The 23,693-nt window shown below is 47.5% G+C and overlaps 1 protein-coding gene across 2 annotated transcripts in view; it reads left to right on the forward strand.

The window, feature by feature from the left end:
• The first annotated feature begins 1,377 nt into the window (after positions 1-1,377).
• DNAJC6 (DnaJ heat shock protein family (Hsp40) member C6) overlaps positions 1,378-23,693 on the forward strand; it is a 49,197-nt gene continuing 26,881 nt past the window's right edge. Inside the window, exons 1-2 of one of the 2 annotated variants that reach the window (XM_065655945.1) lie at positions 1,378-1,536; positions 12,952-13,093. In XM_065655945.1, coding sequence (XP_065512017.1) covers positions 13,081-13,093 — 13 coding nt within the window. In that variant the 5' untranslated portion in view covers positions 1,378-1,536; positions 12,952-13,080. Of the gene's footprint in view, positions 1,537-12,891; positions 13,094-23,693 lie in introns of those variants that run through there. The other variant, XM_065655944.1, reaches the window with a different exon arrangement.

Genomic DNA, 23,693 nt, shown 5'->3' on the forward strand with positions numbered 1-23,693 from the left:
TGTTTTTAATTCCCAAATAGCAGCTCAGGGCCCTGTTTGGAGTAAGCAGAGACTCAGAAATTATTAGGAGAAGCAAAAAAAAGAGAGATAAGCAGTGAAATGTCTGCCCAGGAGGTGAGAAAGCAGAGGCATGGCCAAGGGTCACATCCATGGGCAAGGGAGCTGACCCCGTCAGGAGGGGTGCGGGTGATGCCGGGGTTCAGGGTCCCGGCAGTCCGGGGACAGAGAAGGGCTGTATCACCTACGTGCAGCTCCATCGGAGGGTGCAACGGCAGATAAATATTAATACAAGGAGGAAAAAGAGCTGCGTAAGCTGGAAAAATGAACTCAGTCTAAAAACAAAAGTTCGGAGGTCAAAAGGCAGCGGAATCCATGAGGAGTGCCAAAATCAAGCTGAGACCAAAGCCTTGGCTTCCCCTGGGTGCTGTCAGGGGAGCTGGGGTGGCACAAGGGTTGGTGTCCCTGTCCCTGCAGCCTGACCATATGCTGGGGTGCCTGTGGCCACCCCAGACTGGGGTCCCCCAGCTGCAGGGGACACGGACCCAAAGCCGGCACGGCCGAACAAACCGCCCTGGCAGCCACAAGGCAGCGTGTCCCCGCGGGGCTGCTTGATATTCTGAATTTCAAACCAGCACCAAAAGCATTAAAATTTCCACCTTTATATATTTGTATATATTGTGCGATGTCAATCCCTTCATGTAAAGTTTGTAGTATGTTATTCTTTATTTGCTTTCAGTGCTCCACGCTGCTTATTTACAGCCTGCTTATTTTAACTTGTCCTCTTGCATCCCTGGGGACCTGTGCCTTGAACTCCCCTGTTTCCCCATCACTCATTACATGGCTCAGCGTCCCCCGGGTGCTGTGCAGATGGATTAAAGCTTCTGGGATGCTCCGATACGGTAGGGATGGGGGATACCCGAGAAAGATAACTGGAATTACTGATGCGTGCTCAGAAGAAACGGCACTGATAGCTGGTAACGCCGTTGCAGCTGTGGTTATGCTTTGATAAGGATTTGGCGGTAATTAATAGCGTGTTTATAGCATCAGTTAGTGCTGGCCTTTTGGGGTACCCAGGGAAGTGCCTCCACCCTGTTTCCAGCTCTGCAAAGCTTTGGCACACTGCACCCCTGCTGAGTCCACCCGAGGGACTTAACCTACTCCAAAAAGCAAAAATAAGGAAAAAAAAAAAAAAAAAGAAAAATGGAAAAAGATTTGTTAGGTTTGCACTCGATGGCTCAGCCCTGCAGACTCCAGATCCCACTCCATGCCACATTTTAGAAGATGTGACATATCTGCCTCCATCCTCATCCTTCCCCGAGTCTGTAATCCCAAATATAACCCGTCCGGCCCCGCAGCGGCCAGCAGTTCCGTGGCGGCGGCGTCCCGCGTCCCACGTCCCACGTCCCACGTCCCAGCCCGTGGCGTCGGCCCCGTGACCCGCCATCCCCGCCGGATGACGAGCCACGAACCGGCGTGCGGGAGGGCGACGGGGCTGCGGGAGCCGGGAGAGGAGGATGCGGGGATCTGAGACGCCAGGTAAGGGATGCCGAGCCGCGAGCCGGGGGCGATGGGCGAAGAGCGAGACGGTGCCCGATCAAACCGGGGATTTTGTTTATGGCAAATTTGTGCTGAGTAATCATTGGGAAGGCACGCTGGGATCCTGCAGCAAAAAAATTCTGCTTTAAAGCCTCGTTATATAACAGGTTTGAGGGAAGATATTGCACTGAAAATTGCTTTTCTTGGCTGTTCAGCGCATCTTGCTGTCTGATGGCAAGTTAAGGTGCTGGAATTCGGCAATGTATACCTGGGCATATAGCATTTAATAACCTGGAGCCGCCTCCTGCTCTGGGGACCTCAGTAACTCCACGCAGAACATAAGCATCTCTTCTTGCACCCCAAAATAGGTGTTTGTGTATTTTAGGGCTGTAAAAGCTATTTGAGCATATTACCCCCGATGAAGAAAAATGGAGTGATTTTAAATGATAATTGTAGCTTATATCTGAACACAAGCTGTGCTTCCTACAGGGAGGGTAATGGGGTCTATGTGTACGTGTGGGTATATAAATGCTGCTATGAAATCCTGATATCCAGCCTTTCGCAGCACATCCCCTGCGAAGCTGACCTTCAACCCCCCCCTTTTCTTATGCCGAGACAAACACAGAGCTGCATTCCCTTTAAAAACCCGACTTCAGGCCAGAAAAGAAAAAAACCCCATATAGCTAAATGCATACATCATTGCATTGGCTTCAGTCCCGCTGAGGCCGGGGTGCTCCGGGGGGGACAGCAGGGACGGGGTGGCCACAGTGGCTGCTTCGGGCGGGTATTTATCCCCCTCAGCATCACCTCGAGAGCGCCGCAACTCTAAATCAGGCAATATTTAATGTTTTGCTGATGTATTTGTGGCTGTGGTTATTATAGTCTTATTTCTGGACACTGCCAAGGAGAGGAGGAGGAGGAGAGGGGGGAGGAAGGTGAGGAGTATTTTGGATAGGCCCCCAGGTCTGCAAACTCCAGACTTTATTCAGCATTTGGACTAGGGCCTCCATCTTCTGATATCCCTTCAACCGTGGATTTCTCTTAGTCACAGCCTTTCCTGAGGAAGGAAAAAATAAATAAATAAAATAAAATCAGCGCACCAAGTAATTCCAATGGCACAGGCAGCACGAACGCAAGCCGGGCTGCGCTATATTTAGCCAGCCGTGACACGGCCGGCTTGTTTATGGTCTCAGGAACGCTCCCCGCCGATAGATGCAGCATTTCGGGGCGGCCGCAGCCTTTAAGGAGGAACCGCGTTTTGCCCTTGAACGCCGGGTTTTTTCCCTGCGCACCGGCGGCGGCGTCAGCGCCAACGTTTAATTGCTGATCCGACTAATCCGTCTCACGTCGGGCTTTGCCCTGCTGCGGATTAATCCCGGGGCCTCCCACCGCACCCGCTGCCTCGCTTTGCACCAGTCCTCAAAGCTGGATTTTTTTTTTTTTGGGGGGGGGGCCCAGGATTTGCTAAAATCCATCCTGCTTTGCTGCAAAAATAGGGTGGCAGCCCCACGGTCCATGTGGAAATGGGGATTGCTGGGCCGTAGAGGTGGAGAGGTCGGTACCCAGATGTGCCGCCCGGGCTTTGGGATCAAAATTGGGCCGTTTGGGCTCGGTGCTGACACTGCGGGGTCGTGTCAGCGCAGCGCTGAGGTTTGGGGAAGAAAAATCTCCGTCTGTAGGGAACACAGCCTGGAAATCCCAGCTGTGACCGTACCGGACCAAGATACCGTCATATACATCCGCTGTGAAGATCAGATTATAGATGCTTTTTCAGAGGTGGATAAAGGAGCTTCGGGAAGCTCTCAGTATTAAAATGCTATAAATATTAGTTTTTATTATTTATACTAAATTATAAACAATATTTTATGAACTCTTGCGATAGTTTACATGACAGTAGTGTATGAGGCCCTGTTTTGATAGGCACTGTAAACAACATACAAGATTTCTTTCTCCTGAATAAGTTCTTGTCTTCAGTAACCAGAAAAAATAAGAATAGGAAATAGTATCATTGAATCATGGCGGGGAAAATAGTATCATTTACATTCTTGAATCGTGGCTGGGAGGCAGAGAGAGAAAGAAATTGTGTGTGCAGAACAAAATCACGCAGGGGCACAGAGGCATGAGCCAGGATTTTCTCCAAATCCTCTGAAATAGGGTTTTTGCCACGCAGGGAACTTGTGAAGTTTATTCCCTTCCCCGGACCATGTTTTGAAGCAGAAAAAAAATGACCCAAACACTTGAATTCCTTTTCCAAGTAGGAGTTTTCATGGAAAACTTTACAGATAGAGCAATTTGCTTTCTGGCTAGCAGAGGTTTCCCTGCGGTACGATGTCTGTGTCGCGGCACTGTGGGGTAGGATGCAGGCAGGCTCTCCAACTCCGCACACATTTACTCCTGGCATTAATTTTCCACCCCAACAGATTTTTTTTTTAAGGTATTTAAGCTGAAGCATATCCGTGCAAGACTCCCAGCCTGGGAGCTGCACGGCATAATTATTTTAAAGCCACGTGGTCTAGGCTAGCCCCTGCAATATTACTGTCTGAGTTAACATCCGCGATGATAAATTCTTTTCTGCCCTAAGTGGTATTGGAAATGGAGCAAGTTGAGAGAAGGGAACGGGGCTGGCGAGGGGCTGGAGCACAAGGGTGATGGGAGCGGCTGAGGGAGCTGGGGGTTCAGCTGGAGAACAGGAGCTGAGGGGAGACCTTCTGATCTCTGACCTGCCTGAAAGGAGCTTGGAGCCGGGGGGGTCGGGCTCTGCTCCCCAGGAACAAGCGCCAGGACCAGAGGAAACGGCCTCGAGTTGCGCCGGGGGAGGTTGAGGTTGGATCTGGGGAACAATTTCTTCCCCCAAGGGCTGTGGGGCATTGGAACAGGCTGCCCAGGGCAGTGCTGGAGTCACCATCCCTGGAGGGGCTGGACAGACGGACATGAGGTTCTCAGGGACATGGGGCAGTGCCAGGGCTGGGTTAACGGTTGGACTCCATGATCTTGAGAGTCTCTTCCAACCAAAACAATTCTATGAATTAGCCAAGTGAGGTTTTTTACCTTTGGTGGTGTAAATGGGTCACCAGGAGAAGGCTGAGGACATCCATACCCAGCCCTGCTCCCTGCCTTGCTTCTGGCTCCTGTACCACCGAATTTACAGCCTGCGTCCGAAGTCACGGTGATCCACTGCAAGCTATTCCCACACCAACGCAACTGGGTGTCTCTCCCGTTGAACCACATCCAAGCTGTTCTTCCACAGCTGCAGAGCGCCGTGGGGATCTCAAACAGCATTGGGGGAGAGAGCATAGGCAGCCTTGTAGCGTCTGCTTGAGATTCACTTTGGAAATGGTGAGCAGTGGCACATCTGAACCCGAACTGCATCAGTCCGGTGTGGTGCGGGACCAGTAGATACTGTGAGCTGAGACAGACATAATTTTAAAACGTTTTCTATGGCAGCCAGGACAACAAAGCTCTAATAAAATAATGTTTCGTACCAGTATTAGATTAAAAATACGCTACAAAAATCTGTAAGGAGGTAGAACAAATGTAATGGGGATGTGTTGGGTTTCTGGCATCTTCCTACCCTTCATCAGCTGGACCTCACTTTCATGTCCATCCAAGAAAAAACAGCACTTTGATGCTTGGAGTGGGGACACTCGTCCCCTGGCCGGGTCCCCCAGGGGAAACCCTCATCCCATACATCCCAAAATGAAGTAGTGATCGGATGGGTGAGGCTGGCGACACCATCGACACGGGCTGGCAGCACCAGCTGTGATTTCCCTTCTGGTTGCATGGAAAGACTCGCTGTGTTGGTGGGTCCTTGGTCAGAGCTACCTGAGAGCGATGGCCTGAGTATTTTAATTATATTATTTGCTGCTGGAGTCTGACCCTGGGCGCAGCAGCAGTTCCTGAAGCCACCAGTGATGAGTCACTTGCTTGGATAATTTTTCTCCTCGTTTTCCCCACCAGCCGTTTTCCAATGCAAAGGATAACCTGCTGAAAAGAAGTTCAAAATTACACTTCGGACGTTTTCTACGGAAGCAAAGATCTGGGCATATTATTGTTCAAAATGCAACTGCTAATGCAAGCTGCAGCTATGCATTCTAAGTGCGTGAGCTCAGTAATTCAGCTTTGTAACTCGTTGCAAGCAGCCAGGTTTAATATAAAGCAGAGATTTTCCCCAGGTACCGACTACGGGCCCACCTCTGCCACGGTTAATGGGTGTAGAACTTCTTCTGCCACTAATGGAAATGTTTGTGTGTTTCTGAACTCGTGCCTTGCATTCTGTCGGGGATTACACGTATACATATTTTGCAGGCTCACAAACAGGCTTTAGGAGGCCTATGCCCAGATTTTTCTTGGTATTTAGCCACTTACCTCACAGTGAATGGGAAATGATGAATGAGCGGTAGTTAGGCAGCAAAATATCTGATTTTTGCCTAAATATCCGATTTTGGCCTGAGGAATTGTGTGAACGGCTGTACAATTTCCCAAAAATTTGCAGGCTGGGGACTTCCTGAGCAAACAGCAATACATTCCTATTCAATGGCCCCTTATAGATTTGTTTTTCCCATACAGTTCTCCACCCTCTTTGTGAAGCGTGTACATTTTAGCACCTACAACAGACTTTGGCAAGCAGCTCCACAGCTCAGCATTGCCGAGGAGCCAGTCAAATCCTTGAATACTCGGAAATAAAGTCTTGGGCTGGAATAAATAAGTTGTGTATCATCCATGATAGCACTTTAACAAAAGGCAAGAAATAAAAAAATATGCACATGCAGCAACACACTTAATGGTGTACACTGTCACGGAGAGGAAAGGATGGGAAATAAGATAATAAGAAAGTCAAGTGCTAGTCACATCCTAAGTCACTGGAAGACAAAATGATGAGAAGCAGCCATGTGGGCTAAGCGGTCCGTCCCAGTTGATTTGGCGGGTGAGCAAGGTAAGTGCAGCCGTGCCAAGGTTTCTGATAGTAAAACTGTCCTGCTCACACTCCTCAGATGCTCTCGGGGTAATTATCCTCAAGTTTTGGTACTATGACCAAAAGAAACACTTTTGTGGGAGTGGTTGTGATGCCTGCCAATGAGGGTTTCCTTCTACTGATGCTTGCATGAGGACCATGGACGTCCCTGAACTGAAATTATGAGTGTTGCTTGACAAACACCTGGAGAACAGGAGCTGAGGGGAGACCTTCTGATCTCTGACCTGCCTGGAAGGAGCTTGGAGCCAGGGGGGGTCGGGCTCTGCTCCCCAGGAACAAGCGCCAGGACCAGAGGAAACGGCCTCGAGTTGCGCCAGGGGAGGTTGAGGTTGGATCTGGGGAACAATTTCTTCCCCAAAGGGCTGTGGGGCATTGGAACAGGCTGCCCAGGGCAGTGCTGGAGTCACCATCCCTGGAGGGGCTGGACAGACGGACATGAGGTTCTCAGGGACATGGGGCAGTGACTGTGTGAGGTTATTGGTTGGACTCCATGATCTTGAGGGTCTCTTCCAACCAAAATGTTTCTGCGATTCCATGAACAATGGAGCCTGGTGCCTATAGATAAAATACGAGAGTGGTGGGAAGGCTCCTGCCTTGGGTTTGGCCAACACTGTAACAGGACAGGACTCAACCTGAGTTCCAGGGAGCCCCAGACTGAGGATCTGGCTATTTTTAGAGAAAACAATTGTTTAGAGGACACTGTTTTTTCTAAGCTGGCCTCAGAGATGAGTTGTAAGGTAAATCCCTTGGCTGAATATATAAAAGTTTATTCATTGCCTCCTCTAAAGGCTGAGACTGATTTGACAGTTGCTGTTTTGATGGGGAGACAGGAGGAGGTATTTTGGTTCTAGTTTTTTTAGGACGAGAAGCAAAAAGGGTGATAACACAGAACGTCCTGATGACTTTAAGTTAGCTGTTGTGATTCTGAATTGGTGTATTTATTTGTTTTTAAGAAAAACAAAACCAACCAACAAAAAACTATGACCCTTTTCTGAGATGGGATTGTTTTGGCTCTCTGCTTTTGTTCCCCACTGCATTGAGCCTTCATCAGGAGGTAAATGCAATACTCTAAGGTGACAAGAACCAGGTGAGTGGAATGGAGAGCAGCAGATGCAATCAAGAGGTAACGCTTTCTTCAAGCTGATTCAAATGATGCTATATGGCTTAGGTTTTTAAGATCTTTGGTTCATGTTTGAACACACCAGGCCAAAAATACAATAGAAAAATTAAGATACTCTTTATCTGTGGCAGTAATGACCCACAGTGCAGTGACATTACTTCTTACAGGTCACCTGTGCTGCTCACGGGTGATAACTGGCATGGTCCCAGCCTAGACAAGGAGCTTGCTGGCTGTAATCAATTTAAACAGGTTTGCCTAACCAGGGTTAAACAAGTGGCTCTTATTTAAAGTGCTGGCAGCTGTAGAGACCTCAAGCTTCCTGGAGGTGGAGATCCTGGTGGCAGTGGGACAGGACCTTCTCCTAAGACAATAGGGAGTGGGTACTTGCTAGAGTGAAATTTCTATGGGGCAGGTCTAGAAGGAGAGAAAAAAGAAGAGAAAAATGTGATGATGCTCTGGCTTTCCAGCTGGAAGTGCTGTAGGTATAAGGGTCAAACTGGTCCCTGTTTGAGCTGCTGGGAGCAGGGATGCGACCCCGCGGCTTGGTGTGGTGGCTGGGGAAGGGAGAGGGCTCAAGTTTGGTCTGGTTTTAGAAGGATGTGGGGCTTCTGGGGGTAAATGTGATGCTGAGATAGACACAGTTGTCAGTTCTACACCCAATCAGCTTTTAGGGCAGGAGAGATACCTGTGTTATGCTAAATTTTTGATGACTACCTAGATTAAGTGTCAAAATCTCAAGCAATACCCTGCTACCTAATGTGTATGGTGGTGGCTGGAGGTCTGGGTACCAAACAAACACCAAAAAGTGGTGGTGGTTATTTTTTCATCAGAAGTTTATCAAACTGCTTCAGTTTCTACAAGTGTTTAAGCTTCCTTCCCCTGGCAGGGTGGCTCATAGCATGGCCTAAATCCTTGATGATGTGGTGATGTATGATGGGGCCCGTTATGGGCTTGCCAAAGGGTTTTCCAGAATGTAACCGTGGGTAAATGCTGTGGGTGCTCCTGGCAAGGCTTCAAGGAAGGTAAGTAGAGCTAAAGAGCTTGCACTGGTTTGGTTTGGGGTTTTTTGAGACCCCATTTTATGGAGTACTTGCTAGAGGAATGTTGAAGATAACCTTAATTCACAGACTCCTGAATTTAGGCTGTTCCATTAGGATTTGAATGTTTTGAAGAGGGAAAAGGCAAAAAAGTTAATTCTTTAGAGCATGTTTTGATGGCCTGGTGTCCCACTGCAAGGTGCACGTAAGTACGAGGAGACAGGCAAGAGGAAAGTAATTATTGTAGCTTGGGCTGCGGAGAGAAGGGGCTGCCCTGTGCAGCAGGATGAAAATGGAAATATGAAATCTTCTTGAGGAATATGACAGCTGCTTGAGCAAGCCTTATTTTTCTTAACAACATATACTTTTTTTTTTTTTCAGGCAGTGATAGCAGAACCTATCATACAGCATAGCTGGTACTTACACTTATGTACATACACCTGGGTTTGGGCTTCTTGCAGAAACACTTTGTGCAGGGAGAGTTCATTGTTCTCAGTGGATTAACTTTGGAAAAAATGCTCAGTTTATTGAGTTTTAAAGGTGCTGCACCAGATATTAAATTAATTTTCAAGCTATATTTCTAATTCTCTCAACACTTCACAGTTCAAATGCGTTTGTGAAGAATTAAGGGTATAATATTTCACATTAACTGTTCACCTTGTTGGAGGAAAGGTAGAAAAAATGAAATTGCACCTCAATATAGCTGGTGCTTGATTACAGCTATGAGAAGAGACTTTACCCAGGAGAGGCTGCAGCCCAGACAGAGAAAAGCAGACACAGGGTTAGAGGCTGGCAAATCAATTGACTTTTCCAAGGTCAGTAATGGGGAGAGAATTTGCATCTCTTGAGTCTTGAGCAACATACAACCCTCCTTAACGCATCGTTAACGTCTGCCACAGCCTTAATGGCACCTGCCAGCCTTGCTATTCAAAGGTAACACATCCATATTCTGTAGTATCATTGGCCACCATTCAATAAATCCTCAAGGATGTTAATGATTTTTTTTTTTCCTAAGTAGCTGTTGCCCTGGATCATTCTTCCTTCGCTCTCATTTTTGAAAGCCATGTGCAATTTAACATGACTTGATCTGGGGTTTTTCGGAGGTCTACAGGATAAGAGTGCCATATAGAAAAGACAGAAATCACGTGGCCCTTCGTTAGCCCAACTTAAAGAGGGAACTGGGCAGAGGGGAATATTACTTTACACATTCTCTTCAGCTAAACTTCCCGTAGGGCTGGAAAACGCATGGATAAGTGCAGCTTCAGCCGAATCCCACCCAACGTGCTTCCCTAATCCCATTTCTTTGTGTTGGTAGCGATGGTAATTACAAGCAAGGATGGGATTTTGCAGCCCGTTTCCTCCTCCCTCCTCTGCCCTGAGATCCCCTGGAGAGGTTGCTCAGTCCCTGCACTGATGTTTTTGCAGAATCCTCTTTCTCTGGGCTGGAGCTTCAGGTGATTCCCCTTTGGGACTCCTTGGAGGCAAAGCAAGCTGTGATCCTCCAAACTCTGGGACAAATGTGTAAAGAAATGAATTAATAACAGTTTCAACAAGAAGCAGCAACTTTTTTTTCTTTGTAAGTATGACAGCCTCTGCAGACATAGAAATGAGAACGCTTTCAGTGGGACTTTTCTTTTGCCGCCTCATGCAGACAGACCCTTGCTGCTCACTGGTGAGAGAGGTGGCTTCTGGGTTTAGAATATGGAGTTTTGTCTTAGCTGAGCTTCTTGAGTTGGTGGATCAAGGCAGCAGAGCAGGTGAGAGACCACAGGTGACAGTTTAACATGGTTCCCCAGCTCGTTCCCTCTAACAGGCTGCAAATTTCCCATTTTTATCCTAGAGCACAGGAGTTGTTATATCTTGGGTCGACTAGGAGAGACTCACCAAAATACCTGCACTTTTATTTTTTTCTTTATGAAGTTGCTGCATATGGGTGCCAAGAGGGAAGGGGACCTATTCCTCCTGGCGAGCGCTGCAGTCCGTGTGTTGCTCCGTACGGACCGATGTATTAAGAGCCCAGCAATGAGGGAGTAGAAAACACACAGTTCTAACCTTGAGTTTAAGCTGCTGCCGCTGCTCACTGCAAACTGTTTATGTCAGGTTAGTTGATTTTTAGTTTGCTGCTTGTAAATCTGCTTGGATTTTTCTGAGAAAATTCTAGGTCACAGATGTACTTTGTCTCCACTGTAATATAAAATTGCAGGAGTTATATAAACAATAGCACACGACAAGGTATGGCTGCACCAGATGCCCACTGCCCTGAAGCGTTTAGGAAAATTTAAGCTAAGTCGCAGTAATATTTCAAGTTCTGGTTATTGCTACACAAGTGCTTATCAATGTTTTTGCTTTAGAAGCAAACCCACGCTGTTTTTCTAAGCAGAGTGCTTTCTGTCCTTTCTGTAAGGAACTGAAGGCGCACTTGTGTCTGGATGCTATGGCTTCTTTTTGCATTTGTTTCTCCTTAAATTAAAAAGAAATCCATTAGAAGGGTTTAACAGTGATCGTTTCCTTTAGAGCATCTCTCAGTTCCTCTGTTCCATGTAAAATGAAAAGATGATCTACACAGGCTGCGGCTGTGAAATGTGTTGAGCAAGATACAGCTCATCAGTTGTTCAAGGACACACTATGTGTTGGTCTAAAGTCTGTTTACATGTGAAGAGCTAAAAACAGATTGAGACCTAACAACGCAAACAGCTTGGCGCTCGCTGGTAGCACTTCTCCAGCTGGGTGCCGCCAGTTTGAAGCCAGGGGTTGCGGGGGCTTGGGATGGCGATGTGTCCCCCTGTGACACCCCGTTGCGGTTCGGCAGCCCCCCGGTTACTCGCCTGCAGACAGACATGGTGTTACACCAAACCAGAGCTGCTCTTTAGGTTTTGGAGGCTCGGCATGGAACCGCTGTGCCATTTCTCCTCCTTTAGACAGCAGAATTTGCTGTCTGAGCCTGTGACTTGGTGACATTGGCCCGTTCCCAGGGAACGCACCTTTCACTGGTGTGACAGAAAGATCTTTGTGTGGATTGCTACTTTGAGAACGTCTTCACGCCAGCTGTGCAGCTTAACCCTTTGATCTGAAGGACCTCTTTTGGGAGATGGATGTGTTTGCAGAATGTGTGAATAACAGCCCAGGAGAAAGAAATAGAATCACAGAATTACTTTGGTTGGAGAAGACCTTTAAGATTGAGTCCAACCACCCTCCTGGCAAGGGGAGACAGTGACTCTGCTTGTAAAGAGACAGAAAAAAAATTATAACTTCTTTTGTGTCACCTGACCAAATTAAATTTTACACCAAATGTAAAATTGCAGGAGTTTTACAGTGCTCTACATTCATCATAAAGTATGTAAAACTGTGATTACCAAACCTACAGAAGCATATTTTGGCTAACACCAGTATTTTGTTATTATTTCCAAACAACAATGGACAATTGTTCTCATTTATTCATTTCACTATTGTTTCACTTATAAATTAGCAGATTCATTGACTTTTGGTATCTCCATGATTAGCATGAAAAAGAAGCCAGAATGGAAGAACCACTACAAAGTCACTCAGCTATACAGCTGCTGCCTCAGCCCAGAACAATCCCAAATTTCTTCAAGCTCAGCTTTAGGGCTTTGGTTCCATAGCCTTCCCAGCGCTGTGTTACGTGCATTGCATGGCCTCGAGTTGCGCCAGGGGAGGCTGAGGTTGGGTCTGGGGAACAATTTCTTCCCCTGAGGGCTGTGGGGCATTGGAACAGGCTGCCCCGGGCAGTGCTGGAGTCACCATCCCTGGAGGGGTTGGACAGACAGACATGAGGTTCTCAGGGACGTGGGGCAGTGCCAGGGCTGGGGAACGGTTGGACTTGGTGACCTTGAGGGGCTCTCCCAACCAAAATTATTCTATGACTCCCCTTACCACTAGAAACCGCTTCCTAAATGGGGTGTAAACCCAGCGCTTTTTGGCAGCTGATCGCCCTTTCCGGCACCCTGTGACCGAACGGGTTTAACGCCGTTTCTCCCAGGCCCCGGACACAGCACCGCGGCCTCCGCGACTGCTTCCGGGCCCCGGCGGGGCGGAACGGGCCGGCCCGGGCTCCGCGGCGGCGGGCGGGGCGCTCCGGAGGCGGCGGCCCCGGCCCGGCCCGCCCTTTTCCCCTCCCCTCGGGGCGGCCGGAGCGCTCGTCTTCCCCCCCCCCCACTTCCCCACCTCCTGCCCGCGGCGTCAGAGCAGCTTCTCCGCCCGGCTCGCCCATGAGCCTGCTCGGGAGCTACCGGAAAAAGCCGGGCAGTGACGGGTATGAATCTTTGCAGCTGGTGGACAGCAGCGCTGACGGCGGCGGGGACAAGCCCGGGGCCATCGCGGCGGCGGGAGGCCGGAGCCCGGCGCGGCAGCAGCAGCCGCAGCAGCAGCAGCAGCCCCGCGGGGAGGGCGGCAGCACCATGGACAGCTCAGGTAGGGGCGGGGCCGCCGCGACACGCGTGGGGTGTGGGGGCGACGGGGGGGTTGTCGCCGTGTCCTTCCAGCGGGGACAATAGCGGCCCTTTGTCCGAGGGAGGGCGGTGGGATGGAGGAGGAGGAGGAGGAAGGAAATCCGGGGTGGGGGGGCGCCGCGCTGCAGAAATCAGCCGCTAATGAGTGCTCGTGGTCGGCCCCCGTGTTCAGCCCCCGAGAGGAAAAAGGTTGTTCTGAAGCTAAAATGGACGGAGTGGTTTGGGATCTTTCCTCAACTGGCTTATTTCATGGAATCATCATTACTTTTTTTTTTTTTTTTCTTCTCTACAAAGCACTCATCAAACTGAGCTGGATTAATTCTGATAGGTGATGCACCTTTTTTTTTTTTTTTTTTTTTTACATCAGGGACCACAGGGCCAGATGGTGTTTATGACTGGTAATGGGATAGAGAGCTCTTCACCTCTCTAAACCACAGGTTCAAATTTGCCTGGATCACCAGTAATCGAGAGTACTTCTAAGTGATCTCTCCGAACGAATTGGCCCTGGTTCTGGTTGTTAAGATGCTCCCATCACAGTGAACATCTACAGCCTTTGCAGGGAATGTCTAAAGCTCAAACTTGTGCAGGGAAATACCCTGTTTGGTTGTGGGGGAACCCAGTTTGATGTCTGCCCATCATAGCGGGGTGATCTTGCAGCAATACCTGTCCTGTGCAGTGAAAGAAAGGGACAAGCCCAAGTATTTAACATCACCTCTGGTTTAATGTGGTAACCTCTTCTCAAGGGGAAATAGAACCCCTAATGACCTATGTCTGGGTTTGGGTGGGGAGAAAAACCCCTAATGACCTCTGTCTGGACTTGGGTGGGTAGAGGCTTATCTTCATTTTTTTCACATTTTCTCTGATGCAACGAGAGTCATGTTTTCCTCTTCCCCCTTGCCTTTTGAATCTGCTTTCACGAGTTCTTTTGGGAGCTGGCTCTGGTTTATAACTCTTTTTTAGTCCTGGACTTCAGATTTGAATTTGCTGTTATGATACCCCTGCTACAGTTGCTTGTAATCATAGTGTGTGTCAGTAGGTCCTTACTCGCAGTAGGCTGCTGCATTACAGTTATTTGGCTTCTTGCATCGGCATCCGCTGCGATGGTTAGATATTGCAGTTTAATATCTGTCGTTAAAGCAATTATCTGGATGAGTTTCCTCGAACTTTAAGACCCGAAGGTGTGAGTGTTGGGGAAGGTGGCATTTGCCTCCAGGCAGGTGTGGGAACGTGCTGCAGCTTGTGTCACGGCTTTTGTCTCACGTCAGCTCCCTGTATTATTTGAGTGTTGCTGTTGCAATCGTTCTGCTCAGTTTCTTCAATCCAACGTGTTCCCCGCCAAGCAAAAAAAAGTGCTCACGGATAGCTAAACAACACCTTTATTTACAGATTTTGTGCAATATTCAGCCATTTCAACAATGCAGCTACTAACTATGAAGCCATCACGGAGTGTTAATTGCATTAGTGCCCTTTATCAGTTTCTAGGATGTTCTTCCCTCAAACACATGGACTTGATCAAGGGCCATCTCTGGGATTTGGAAGGTAATGGTCAGGAGGTCTCTGTTAACCAGATTTTGCATCCCTTAGTTCATTTTGGTTCTCTCACTGCCTAAATTTTACAAGCACTATAAATGACACATTTGACACTTCAGCAGCAGCAAACCTCAGGCCTCAATATGGTCCTTGAATTGAGTTTATAGTATTTTTTTTTCCAGTATTTTATCTGTTTAATAAGGGCTTTTTGGTAGGTGTTTCCAAATCTTCATATGAAATTTTAAAAAGCTGTACTGTGATGCTCTGTTCTAAACCTGAAGTCCTTACTTGTATCTGCCCTGTTCATTTCAATGCTTTATGCTGATAAATGCCTAATTTTTGTCGGTTCGTTGCAAAGCCATTTTTCTTTGCCAATTATGAAATTATAAAAGCTTAAAGAACCACATCCACCCTTCAGGTGTGCTTGTGATTTCTAGTGATTTGGTGACTGAAGCTGCTCATGAATTGTGGGACATGATTTATTTTTAATGCAGTGTGAGGATGGATATTTATGGGGGGAACTGGGGAGCAGTCTAAGAGAAAGATGGGAAAATAAGCTGGCTGGGGTTTAGGTTTAATAGGAGCGAGGAAAAAAACACCACCAACCATTTGTGTTTTATTTTTTAAAATCGAGAATATATTCTTCTTGTAGATAATTGGGACTCCTCCCGTTAATGATGCTGAAGTCTAAATTCCCCAGATGGGCAGTGGTAGAGCAGATTTCAGTGGGGAAAGGACACCCGAATTCCTCGGGAAGGAGAAGGGTGAGATAAATTGCTGAAGTTAGGGTGCAAGGGAGATGTGGGGTGGGGGAGCCACTCTTCTGCAAAATTAGCTGAAAGTGGAATCCTTGAGGCACCCTGGCCAAATTAGAGCTCATTACGTACTTCCCACACACCTGAAGTCACTTACAATTTCAGGTTTTCTTTTTTCTTTTTTTTTTTTCCCTGGTTTTAAATATTGGCAGAACAGCTGCTGCTGGAGTTACCAAAATTAACCAGTCCTAGGGTACAACCCCGTGTCATGATTTGGGACGCCCGGTGCGGCGCCTCCGTTTGTCTGTCTGGCAGGGTTATTGCTGCGCTTGAGCCGAACGTCTCTGGGTGCAGGCAAATAGCATCTTCGATAAAGTTAAATAGCTGGAGAATCAAACCTTCCTCTTTTCTCCCCACATGTTAAGTTTAATCTGCACCAGGAGAGTGCACTCTGGGCATAGAAAAATGGCCTTTGCTCTCTGGAAGATGTGTTGTAGATTAATATTAAGCAATTATAGAAGGTAGGTGAGTGAGGATTTGTGCTGACGAGAAAGTGCTGGCAATTCTGGGGCAAATTGCTGTCGGTTTAGCTAGCGTGGCTGTGTTTGCTATTGCTGGAATGACTCTAACTCGCTTGAGTTGAGAATGTGGGCTCCTGTTGGGTTTTTCTATTAATTTTTTTAAAACTAATTCAAAGTATTAGATCTTAAAGTATCATCTCTTCATGTGGGCTTGCAATCTCATAAACAGCTTCTTGCAATGAAAGTAATCAGCAGCTACAGCTTTGCTGTAACTTCTGAGTAGTTATGATTATTGGCTTAATTTTTGTTTTCTTCCCACTGGTGTTGCTTAGCGTCAAAAGAAAATTTAAAAAAGAGACAAAAGGCAAGAACTGAGAGCATTGTGGGGGGGGTTTGCTGTTGGAGGGCAGGATCTGCTCCTGGAAATCTGGAAAGGGGGCTGGTACAGAGGGGGTCACAAGGGGCTCTTGGACACCACCAGGGTCTGGTCAGGCTGAGCCTGGGAAAATAAGATTTTTTTTTTTTTTTTTTTTTTTCCCCTCAAAGTCTCCAGGACTGGTAAATGCTTCTTGGTTCAGATTGTTACAAATCCTTCTGCCACCATCACCCGTGCCACGCAGAGGAGAGCTAACGTGAGCTCTTTAACTGAGGTAGTGACAATTTAAGCTGCTCAAAGTACCTGTGGGCTCACAGGCAGCATAAATGGAAACTCTTGCCCACAGGTTTGTTGAGTGCTTCCCTGGTAGGCTTGAGTTTAGCTCAAAGCAGCCAAGAGCAGAAACTTTATTTCAGGTAGGGTGGCCGTATCGGTTAGTGCTGGTATCTAATGATGCTCGCGCGATGACCTTGTCTGTGGTTGCTTTAAACTTTGCCAGACTTATAGCAGCCGGAATGAAATATCGGTCAGTGTGCGGTTTAAATCTCAGATTTAAGTCTCACAGTGTCATCTGTCCACACAGGCTTATGCTTAAGTTCTGCGATGCTTCAGGTGGGCATTAGAGCTCAGGGCGACTTTAGCACCTGCCCTTAACTGCTGAATGTTCAGCTCCTAATTTAAGATTTTAAACAACTCCTGTGGAATATGCTGGATGTAATGTAATAACGTGATAGTGCATCATTCCGGTGGGACCTATATGTTCCCTATATGTTCCTCCAGAAAGTGTCTGGACTCGGGTTGGAAGTCTGAGGGTGAAGGCCCCAAAACCTGGTAAGCTCAAAAACCAAATTCCAAGAACAGCATCTCTGTAGTACTCCCTTTGTCTCTTTATTTTTAAGCTGCTGAAAGTGCTCACCAGATGAGAAGCAGGCAGTGAAGAAGCAATTTATTTAGGTTTTTGCTGTGGCATTCAGTAATGCTTTCTTAGCAGCTGGCTGAGCACTGAAAGAAGAGGTTCTAGGAAATAAGATAGAAAAGTAACAGCAAGAATACATGTTACAAAAGGAAGAAAAACTCTTTCTGTGCTCTTCTGTGGTGTTTACAAACTAGCTAATCTACAAAGTAGCTTTTAAACACTCAGGGGATAGACTAGCTTGTGCTATGTGCTTCCTCAGGCAGAGTAACTGCAAAATAAAAGCATTTTAAATGAATTGCCAAGTGTTGAAGTTGAGATTTCTTGAACTGTTTTACATTTGCAAACATAATCTCTTGTAGTCTGGTGATTCCTTTTCACTGAGTCAGAAGAGAGACGTCTCGGTGTCACTGGCACGGGGACAAAGGCTGTCGCTGACAATGTTGGTTTGTGTTCTCTTCTAGCTGCATTTTCAAACGGGGAGGTTCAGTTTAATAACTCTTTTGTTTGGTTGGTGTTTTTCGGACACTTGAATGGTTTGGCGTTGGCAGTTGTGCTTTTCTCTCTTTTTTTTTTTTTTTTTTTTTTTGCTGTTTTCACAGGGAGGAGAAGCAGAGAGAATGTCGATCGACTTTAAAGACCAATTTCATGGCTTGTGTTAGTAGTTCAGTATTCCAGCCTTGTGCATTTTGTTCACTGTGGTATGAGCTTCATAAGGGAAAATATATGACAAATGAAACAAATTTGGCACAGTACTGGGTGGTGATTTTTTTTTTTCCTCAATATTGCTGCCCTTCCAAAGAAAGGAAGCAAAACCCCTGTTCACGGAAATGCTACATATTGCTTAGTTGATGGTGCAAGCAGCATTCTTCAGTTACTGTTTCTCAAGCAAAAGCAGAAATATCTTAATTCTTCAAATTTCCATGAAGTTTACATTTAGGCAGTCTCAAATGAACCTTCAAATACAAAGCCTTGGGCTCGTACAATATTAGCTCTTGCTTTTTATCATAGAAAAGCACAAAAAGAAGTTCTGGAGCTTCTCTACCCTACAGTGCTGCCAAGGGCTCCAAGAGCTTCCCGGGGGGGTTAGAGACCTTGTCCCAGCCCACACACACAAAAGGGACCATGACTTTTTGTATTTTTTTATATTTTGGGGGGAATACAGCTACTCCTGGAGCTGAGGAGGGAGGCAACGCCGCCTGCCTGGACGTGCGTTGCCCAACAGCAGCAGAATTGCACAGAAATGTCTCTGTACCAGCGATTCTTTAAGGTGCGAACCCAAACCTGTTTCTACTCAAAGCACCTTCTTTAGGAACTACTCGGTTCCTCCTGTCTCCTCCCTCCTGATGTCTATTATATATGAGCCGCTTGTGGGCTTATAATGACTTTATTTTCCCAGCCTAACTTCACCTGGAAAGGATGCCGATAGCTTTTGGGAATGGGAAGGGCAGAAGAACACAGAGTGGCCCCTCTGTTAGAGGTAAAGCTGCCAAGTTCTTGGGCAGGTAGTGATGCAACTTTGAGTCTTGAGGTGGTTTCTATCTATTCCAGGCAAAATTTCCGGATGGGTGCAGTGACAGCTAATTGCTGGAAAGTAGCCCATCCTCCCCCAGCCTCACCTAATATTGCTTATAGAGTTGCAGTTTGTATTACTGCCTGCTTAGGAAAGAAATATTCTGGTTTTACCCCTGTGTTGGAGCTGGTTGTGTTCTTGGGGTTGGACTTGCCTCTGGTGAATCCAGCTTTTCCCTCCTGCTCGAGAACCACCGGGTTTTGTCTTGAGCAGTCTCATTGTTAGTGTGCTTATTGCAAAACAGCCAAACTGCCTGGTTTCGGGGGTGAGGGATAATACTGGTTTATGATCTCACGTGATGTGTGATCTGATGAGCCTTTATTGTGCATTAGGCTCCTTGGCTCGTAGCACATCTCCCTGTGCTGCCCTGTGCCCTTAGAGAGTCCAAACATCTCTACAGCCTGATCTTGAACTTCCCTGTGGCCACACCAAAGCCATTCCCATGGATTTTAACTTATTTCCTTAGGGATCACACTCGCTAACGCAGCCTTCCTCTTGCATGCCTCCACTTTGTGTTTGAAAGCATCAGGACAAGTGAAACCTGGGTTTGGAGGTCTCAGCGTTGGGGTTATCAAGTGGTTCTGCTGCTCTTGTCCTGCAGTTCTACTCTGCATGTGTTTTGCTTTGTATTTTCACAGAACAACACTTTAAGATATCTGTGCTCAGCCTTGTAGGGAGTCTAACTCTACCAGGAATCTGGGACAGCAGTGGAGGAGGGGACAGATGACACTGGTAGCAAAAAAAAAAAAAAAAAAAAATCAGTCTTCAGGGTCTCTGTGAGTCAGAGCAACTTCCCAAATAATTTCTGCAGGTAGAAGCGCTCTTCTTTCCTGCGAATGCCCCTTTATTGCTGTTTCAGCTGCCTCTTGCTGCTGATTATCTCGCCAGCCCCTTTGCAAAGCACCACTCGGTGCCTATTAAAAAGGTGATGTAATTATGACACTTGGGCTGCATCCAATCTGACAGAGGACGTAAGTGCATATAATAGCACAGATATTTTAGAGCCTTTGCTTAAATGTGGTAGAGCTCATCTCTCCAGAAGAGAGCTATGGGCTGGAAGGAAGGGTTAGGGGGAGATTGTGCTCTTAAAACATAGACAAATGAAGCACTTGGATCTAAATGTTATTGATTATCACTGGATGCAAAGGAGCCACCTGCCCAGAGATTTTCATTTGGAAATACCCGCCACCCTCCCCCTTGAAACGGGAGTTTAAACCCTTCCAGTAATGTCTGCAAATTGATTTGCAATCCCCTGGAAGACAAAGTGCTGAGCATGGAAGATAAACTCAGTGTGGGGAATGGCAGGAACTGGGGATGCTGAGGGTACCCGGCGATGCGGGGACTCTGCTCTGTCTGGCTTAGTTTGGCCATCTGCCCATTTTTTGCACACATATACCCCTCCATACGTGATGTACCTATATCAGGATGCTCTGATAATGCTGTGGCCGGGGTGCCTGCACCAGGGCCGCTGCTTCTCCCTTTTACACGGTGTGCGCTCTTGTGCAATGCCAAGGCGAAGCCCGTAAATACGGTGACGGAGCTACAGCAGCCTGGTTTTATATCCCGCAATGCTGCTGTGAAATCATGTCCCGTGTTACATGGGCTTTGCTGGGAAAGTTGCGTGTGGGAGGAACGTGAGCGGGGGCTGCTCCTCTGCTGGCTGACGGGGCTGCGGGGGGAGGCAGGAGCACAAATAGGATCTTTTTTTTTTTTTTTTTTCCTGAGTGTTCCCAAAAAACAATTCGGGCTTTGTTGCTGAAGCCACAACAACGGCGGCTCAACTTCTTTCAGTTCGGGGACCTTTAAAAGGGCCCTTTCTGTGCCCAGGGCAGCATCCACCGCATCCCTTGTGGCCCTTTCATGCTGCGCCCTGGTAATTGTCTTGGGGGGGGGAAGACAAGCAAACAAACTTTCTCCCCGAAATTACTTTGCGGGGCAGGAGAAGGCTGCGACGAGTGGCTAAAAACTTCCAGAAATGTGGAATTTGGGACATGTACGCAGCAGCTAACACGTTTTTTTTTTTTCCTCATCACAGTGTCAGGCTCTCATGGTACCATAGAAAGAGAATACAAAGGAGCATTTAATACTCCCAAACTAACCTCTTTTTTTGGGAGGGTGGGACATGAAGGCTTTAATGCTTTTCTAGAGAAGAACCACAGTGAGGAACAGGGAAAGATTAGCTCTTTCCTCGCGCCATCTCTAAAGAAACCACAGGCAGTAGATCTCTGAAGGGAAAAAAAAATTACATTGAAAATACATATAGTCTGGGCAGAATGAGGTAAACCTGCTTCCTTTCCTATGGTTTCATGTCTGCTTTTTGTCTGCCCTTTAGGGGCAAAAAGGGTCTGCTCACGCTTGCTAATAACCCATGAAACGCAGTACTTTGCTGCCGAGCTTCGATTTCTGAGCGTCTTGCTTTCACCTCCTCGCTCTCCAGTGAAGTATTGCTTCATCAGCATAAATACGCAGACTGACACGGTTTAAAATGCCTTTTAAATGTCGGCTCATTTCCCCCCTAGCTCCCTGGAGAGCTGGAATTCATGGCCTGTGGTTTGTTGGGTATGTGGGTTGCCTGGGGGGGCTGGTGCTCAGGGACTCCCCAGGCAGACAAGGACCACAATGTGCAGATCTTGCAGGGAAAGCTTCCAAATTGGGCATTTCTCGCATTTTCCAACCTGTGAGCGTCTCCATCAGCTGGTAGTAGCGTGGAACCCTCTGTTGCTGGTTTCTCCGTGATCCCCTGCGAAGCCTCTGGCTGCAGGTGATGGTGGCTGGTGCTGAAATGTCCCCCATCACGTGGGGTCACACCCGTTTCATTCACCCGTTTCTGGCCCCAAAACCCAGTCTTTGAAGCTGGGCTGGTTCAAAAGTCTTTGCTTTTGAGATTAGGCACAAACACCACTTGTGGGACTGGAGCAAGAGAAGTTGAGGTGAGTGAACCTTAGTGGGGTTACAGGAGGAGAGAGATATTTCTCTTCTGGATACGGTGTGGCATCTTTCTCTGTCCATGTGCAGAAGATGAGTTTCCTACTTTGGCTAATAGATACACACAGAATCATAGAATGTCCTGAGTTGGAAGGGACCCACAAGGATCATTGAGTCTAACTCCTGTCCCTGCATATGACGACCCCACTGTTCACACCATGTGTCTGAGGGCATTGAATACTCTTCTTGGATACTCTTCTTGGATACTCTTCTTGGATACTCTTCTTGGATACTCTTCTTGGATACTCTTCTTGGATACTCTTCTTGGATACTCTTCTTGGATACTCTTCTTGGATACTCTTCTTGGATACTCTTCTTGGATACTCTTCTTGAATACACTTTGATGGTTTTGCTCTACTAAGGGAAGACCATTGACAGCAGGTCTGTTTTGACACTACCGATGAGTATCAACCTCTGCAACCTCTCAACACCCCAAAGCTGTCCTACCAAAGCACTTCATATCACTCTGGTGTAATGCCTGTGCCTTTGGTGAGCAGGTCGCGCTGGGACAGCAGGTGAAGGAGCTGTGCTGAGCCATGAGTGCATCCTCTGAACTTAGAATCATAGAATCATTTTGGTTGGAAGAGACCCTCAAGATCATTGAGTCCAACCATAACCCAAATCTAGCACTACCCCATGTCACTGAGAACCTCATCTCCATGTCTGTTTAACCTCTCCAGGGATGGTGACTCCACCACTGCCCTGGGCAGCCTGTTCCAATGCCCGACAACCATTTCTGTGAAGATATGTTTCCTAATATCCAATCTGAACCTTCCCTGGCACAACTTGATCACCATGTTCTCCTCCGAGGCTGTGCACCCGCTGTGGTGGGACGTGTCTATGGGGACACAGCGTTTGCTGCGGTGTCTCAGCAGTCTCTCTGCCTTGGGAGGGGAAGCTCTCCTCCTGCGCTGCACATCCTTCTCCTGATACTCTGTAAATTAGCTAGAGAGAGCTTAAGTGCTTTAATTAAGATTTCTGGGCTCTCCAGCCCACATCCTGTACAGCACAAGGTGCCATCAGCAGAGGTTCCTTCAGTCGTAGCCTGTCCAGAGCTGCAGAAATCTCACCCTTTAGCTGATGCCAAGAAAGAGTTTTTTAAGGAAATGCAGCAGGTTGTTGCTGTAGTTGGGGACTGCTGGAGGTTTATTCTGAACACAGAACAGTCTCCCCTCAGAGCCAGTACCTTCAGCTAGAACAAATACAAACTTCACCTTCTCAGCCGAATGGATGAAGTTGTGTCTCTCCACGCCGCTCCATTGACCTGAGGCTCCTCACTGAGATATTGTTGCCATCACCTAATGGAGCTGTTCAAGAAGAGCCGCCCCGTGCACCCCTGGAACACTTTGCAGTGCACATGCAGCAATGAAACCACTACATTAAAGTTCCTAATATTTAGGAAATGAAAAGGCCGCCATTAGCAAGTGATCCCTGTGAAACCCATGCTACAAATACAGGTCAGAGTGTGCCTCCGAAGCGCAATAAGCCGTTCAGGGAATATCCAATAACTGGGTTAATAAAGAGTTCTTGCTGTGGAAGGAACAAGATGCATCCCATATACGTGGAGGCTAATTCTCCATAACGAGGCTTCTAGACAGCAACTGCAGCCCATGGCCAGCGTCCACTGAACTGCTGCGTGACAACGTGCCGAAAACTGGGATCGGAGCCCCGTGGCAGGCTCCTGCGTTGCTGCCTCGCAGCAAACTATTTTTACACAGACAAGCTTGCAAGCTCCTGTTCCTGCTGTACCAGAAGGTGCATCTGGGGCTTGCGTGGGGTCTGCGAGTGTGCGTTTTTGGCTTTGGCCTCGGCACGTCAAATGTGCGCAGGGGATGCAGTTCCTGGTGGGTTGGAGGGGAGGGAGGAGGTGTCATGTCCCTTGGGCACTTTGTTTTAACACAAAATGTGC

This window comes from Caloenas nicobarica, chromosome Z (genome assembly GCF_036013445.1).
Source record: "Caloenas nicobarica isolate bCalNic1 chromosome Z, bCalNic1.hap1, whole genome shotgun sequence".
Taxonomy (NCBI): domain Eukaryota; kingdom Metazoa; phylum Chordata; class Aves; order Columbiformes; family Columbidae; genus Caloenas; species Caloenas nicobarica.